A 4,631-nucleotide genomic window follows, 5' to 3' on the forward strand; every position below is an offset into this window, starting at 1 on the left:
CCCGGCGGCCGGCGGGGCCCGGGCCTCGCCCTGCGGCGGCGGGAGCTCCGCCCCGGGGCCCGGCGGTGCGGCAGCGCTCGGTCACTGCCCGCCGCGCCCGGGGCTCTCCGTCGCCGGGGTGAATCGCGGCCGAGCGGGGCTGCCGGGAAGGGCAGGCCGAGCTCCCTCCGCAGCCGCGGTCCGTTCGGGATCGGTGTAGGCGGAGCTGGCGTTTCCGCCGCTCCCGGCGCTCGTCCCTCGGCTCTAACCTTTATTTGTCATTGTCCCCAACCTCGTGCGGCTCCTCCCGGAGCGCTCGGGGCCCACCGGAGGGTCCCGTGGGCTGCGGGCGGGTGGGAGCTGCCGGTGCTCCCCCTCCGGGCGTGGGGAGCGCCCCGAGCCCCGGTGGGCGCGGAGGTTCCCGCTCGCTGCTCACCGTGCCGCCCTCCGTACCGGAGAGGGAGGGAAATCTCCTGGAAACGAAAGAGTTCTGGGCGTTTTTAACGAGCTGGGGGTGCCTGGGGGACACGGAGGTGGCTCCCCTGGGGATCTGGGATGGTGCCCCGGGATGACCCGGCCGCCCCAAAACGATGGAGCGCTGTCCCAGCTTTGTGTGGGCACCACGGGCGAAACACGGGCTGGGGGATAATCACAGGATCGCTGCAAGTTTGGGGTCGGAAAGGACTTAAAAACTCACCCCATCCACGGGCAGGGACGTTCCACTGTGCCAGGCTGCTCCAAGCCCTGTCCTGGGACACTTCCAGGGATCCAGGGGCACCCACCCCGTGCCAGGGCCTTGCCACCCTCCCAGGGAGGATCTGCTGTTCCACGTTCAGTTTGGACAGTCTGTGCTCCCTGCGTGTGTTTCACGTGCCCCAGGACATGAAACACATTCTCTCTGTGGCAGGAGAAAGTGAGCAGCACAAGATTTTCTGTCCTGGCATTGAGTAGCAGCTCCCTGATTGTTCCCAGCATGGATCACAAGCTGGAATCCTTATATTGCTGAGTGCTGAGCTCTTTTTAGAGTCTTCACGGGCTTAAAAATTCATGCTTGAGGAGAGGCCTGGTAAATGCCAGCGTTTTAATGCACAAAATGAGCAAATTGAAAACGGTTTTGTTGTTTTGTCTTTTAGATCAGCTCCTGTGCAGAGAGTTGTGAGTTCATGAAGCACCTCAGCAGTTTCTGTCGCTCTTCCTAGAAGGTGTCACAGGAAAACTTCACTCTTTTGTTCCAAGAATTGAGTGGCATCCCAGAACGGCCTGAGTTGGATGGCAGCACCCCTAAAATGTAATAATCCAGAGTTTCTTTTGTCCTCCCAGTGTTCCAGTGTTGATGTTTGAGTTCATCCAAGGAGCACGAACCCACCAGATGCTGTTTGTGCCCGGGGTGGGCACAGCAGCTGTGCAAGAGTTTGCTGGAAAAGTTTGTGAGGGAAGTTGCAAGGAGAGGCTGCATCGTCAGGAATGGAATATTCTGGATCCCCAGCCTGGGATTTTTGACCTGTCTTGCTTTAGACCTCCAAAAATAGCTCTGAGAGCAAACTGTGAGCAGTTCACAGCCACCATGGGGGAAGTGTGTGGGGTCCCCTGCTGCAGAGCTGGTTTGGGTTTAGGCAGTGCTGGCTCAGAGTCTGAGCAGTTCCTGTGCCTTGCTAAAGCCACATTTCTGACTGGCATTTCCTGCTCCTGACAGGAAACAGGGCAAGAGGCACCCACAATTATGAGCGTGTCTGTGATGATTGAGGAGAACCCTTGGTTTCCTGAATTCCTTAAATGATAATTTAGCCCTTACTCCTTTTTGGGAGTCCCTGATCCATGTAGAGACAATACTGGCTCACATTTCTGTAAGGGCAAAAAGGAATTGGAACGTGGGCTGAGCAGATCAGAGCTGGAATTTCCATTTCCATGGAATTTGAGGCAGGAAGCAGGGCAGAGACTTCCCCACTGATACACATTGAATCAGAGAAGGATTTTTGGTATCAAAACTACAATTTCCTGCAGCTTTATCATTTGCTCTATGGTTAGTTCTGTTAGTAATGAAACTAAAGAATTCTTGAAGTAACTCTTGAATTAGTTTTAATTTAAAGAACAGTCAGATTTTGGGTTCAGCAAAGGAAAGATCTGCCTGGGTCTGAGCACTTGGGTGTGCGAGGGGTCTGGGGAAGTCCCTGTTGTTTTCCAGCATTATCTGATGAGTGCATTGTCATTTCATAATTCCCGGAATTTGGCACATCAGAAGCCTGGGGTGAAGCAGAGAGCAGCTCAGAGGCTCCTGCTCATCACTCACACAACAACAATGGGTGTGTGGAAGGATGTTAAGATTACAAATCCTAAACACTGCAGAAGATCAAGATAATTTCACTTATCTCTGCAGGTCCCCAAGGGGAGGAATAAACTGGTGGCTGCCTTTGAAAGGCTGCCTGGCCTGGCCTTGCAGTGACAGTGAGAGCACAAGGCTGGCCTGAGCCAGGGGAGGTACATCCTGTGGAGTGTGAAAAACATGATTGCCTCATTGTTCTTCCAAGACCTTCCATTATTTTCAGTTTGTTTATTTGGTGAAGCTTTGCCAAGTTTGGAAATGAGCGCAGATCTGGAATGCACTTGCGAAAGTACTCAGAGAACTCTTTTTTTTTTTTTTGCTTTTAAAGGAAATGTGACCCTATGTGCAAACACATACATTAATATTACTGCTCTCACATGGATATTATTGCTCAGGTGGGTGGGCTCTGGAGGGTGGCTCTTAGATTAGGAAAGATCTATGAATTAGCCAGGATAATTTCAGACCAAAACTCTTGCTGCGTTAACACTGGATAAAGTTTATAACAAGCTACAAGTGGTGCTGGCTGGGGAATTTATTTGCAATCTGGCATGGAAATAGAGCGTGTTTGTGTGGGGGATAAGAAGCAAAGAGGCAAAACAAAGACATTTTAAGGGAAGAAGCTGAGATTTGGAAAGCAATTGTAAGGAAGCGCTGATACGGAAATCGGCTGGGATCAGTTGCTCTATTCAGCAGCTTCAGGAGAACCCAAACTTTGTATTGTCTGTGTCATTCAGAGAAAATTATATCGAGAAAATTCCTCTTGTCTGTGTTATTTAGAGCAAATTCCTCCTGTCTGTGTTATTTCTCAGCACCAAACCAACGTGCTCGCTGTGCCTTCCCCGCAGGTGTGTCCCTCGGCGGCCATCCAGCCCAGGGTTAGCTGCGCCGCGTCCCGCTGCCGTCTGATATGTGCCCCGGTGGCCTGGGGCGGGCTGCTCGGGGCGGGGCCCGATGCCGGTGATCCCCATTCCCCGGCGGGTGCGCTCGTTCCACGGCCCGCACACCACCTGCCTGCACTCCGCCTGCGGCCCCGTGCGCAGCGCGCACCTGGTGCGCACCAAGTACAACAACTTCGACATCTATCTCAAGTCGCGATGGATGTACGGCTTCATCCGCTTCCTGCTGTACTTCAGCTGCAGCCTCTTCACCTCCATCCTCTGGGTGGCTCTCTCGATCTTGTTTTGCCTTCAGTACCTCGGCATCCGCATCTTCCTGCGCTTCCAGTACAAACTCTCCATCATCCTGCTGCTGCTGGGGCGGAGGCGGGTGGACTTCAGCCTCATGAATGAACTGCTCATCTACGGGATTCATGTGACCATGCTGCTGGTGGGAGGGCTGGGCTGGTGTTTCATGGTCTTTGTGGATATGTAAATAAAACCAAGCGCATGTGGGATCAGGAGGTGACTTTTCTTCCAGCCCCGAAATGTGTCAATATCCTCTTTTTTTTTTTTAATATAAATTAATTTATTTCTCAGTGATAATTTTTGTGGATAAATTAACGTGCTTGTCTCTGGAGTTTGTATCTCTTTGGTGGTCAAGGTGCCATTTTGATTATCAAAGTGCAACACTTGACTGGGTGTTTTATTCTTTGCATGGTGCAGGTTAGTGTAAGTTCCTATTAATCCATAAGATCCTATTTTCCTGCTGTTCCTGTATTCCTGTGGCCATGAAAAAGGCAGAGATTTATCTGGAGGACAGAAGCCAGATAATTTTCTACTTCACACTTAATCCATCTTTACCATTTTCCTAAAAATGTTCCTTATTGTCTCAGACATGTAATAAGTATCTTTCTTGTAGGTTTTAGTTTTGCATATTCCCAATAAGAATTTGGGCCCAAAATTCAACAGACTAGGGCTTTGGGATTTTTTTTCCTCTTTTATTTTTAGATTTATGCACGACATACATTTGCCCCACTCTCCTGTTTCATCCACTTTAAGGTGATTATGTAGCTTTGAGTGGCTTTGTCCTTTTCAGGCATTTAGTGCTGAGTAATTGAGTCTTTCCCTAAGAGCACAAATCCACAGGAGGGATGGGAGCAGGGCTTGCTGTCATGTGCCCCTGAAATTCCCAGTCACGGCAAATATGTTCTCATTTTGCAGTGATTAAGGGGGACGCATTGCACTGATCCTCAGTGTTCAGATCCTGGCACTTGCTTCTGCTTTTCCCTCAATTGATTCGTTCCAGCTTTCTCACAGAGATTCTTCTGTCTCACGGAGCACAATGAGGTGAGACTGTCTTACCTAGGAGAGACTGGAGGCAGAGTGCAGTCTGAGCTGGCAATAATTGTTCCCTGAAATGACACAAATTGTTCTACCTCTGCAGCAGGGAGAGG

General features: G+C 50.8%; 1 protein-coding gene across 1 annotated transcript; it reads left to right on the forward strand.

Moving 5' to 3' along the window:
• The first annotated feature begins 1,117 nt into the window (after positions 1–1,117).
• TMEM250 (transmembrane protein 250) lies at positions 1,118–3,696 on the forward strand. Its single transcript, XM_041483979.1, has 2 exons — positions 1,118–1,267; positions 3,145–3,696. Exon 2 carries the CDS (start codon positions 3,251–3,253, stop codon positions 3,668–3,670), a length of 420 nt encoding a protein of 139 aa, XP_041339913.1. The 5' UTR covers positions 1,118–1,267; positions 3,145–3,250; the 3' UTR covers positions 3,671–3,696.
• The last annotated feature ends 935 nt before the right edge of the window (positions 3,697–4,631 follow it).

Source organism: Pyrgilauda ruficollis, unplaced genomic scaffold, assembly GCF_017590135.1.
Source record: "Pyrgilauda ruficollis isolate IOZ18807 unplaced genomic scaffold, ASM1759013v1 scaffold62, whole genome shotgun sequence".
Classification (NCBI taxonomy): domain Eukaryota; kingdom Metazoa; phylum Chordata; class Aves; order Passeriformes; family Passeridae; genus Pyrgilauda; species Pyrgilauda ruficollis.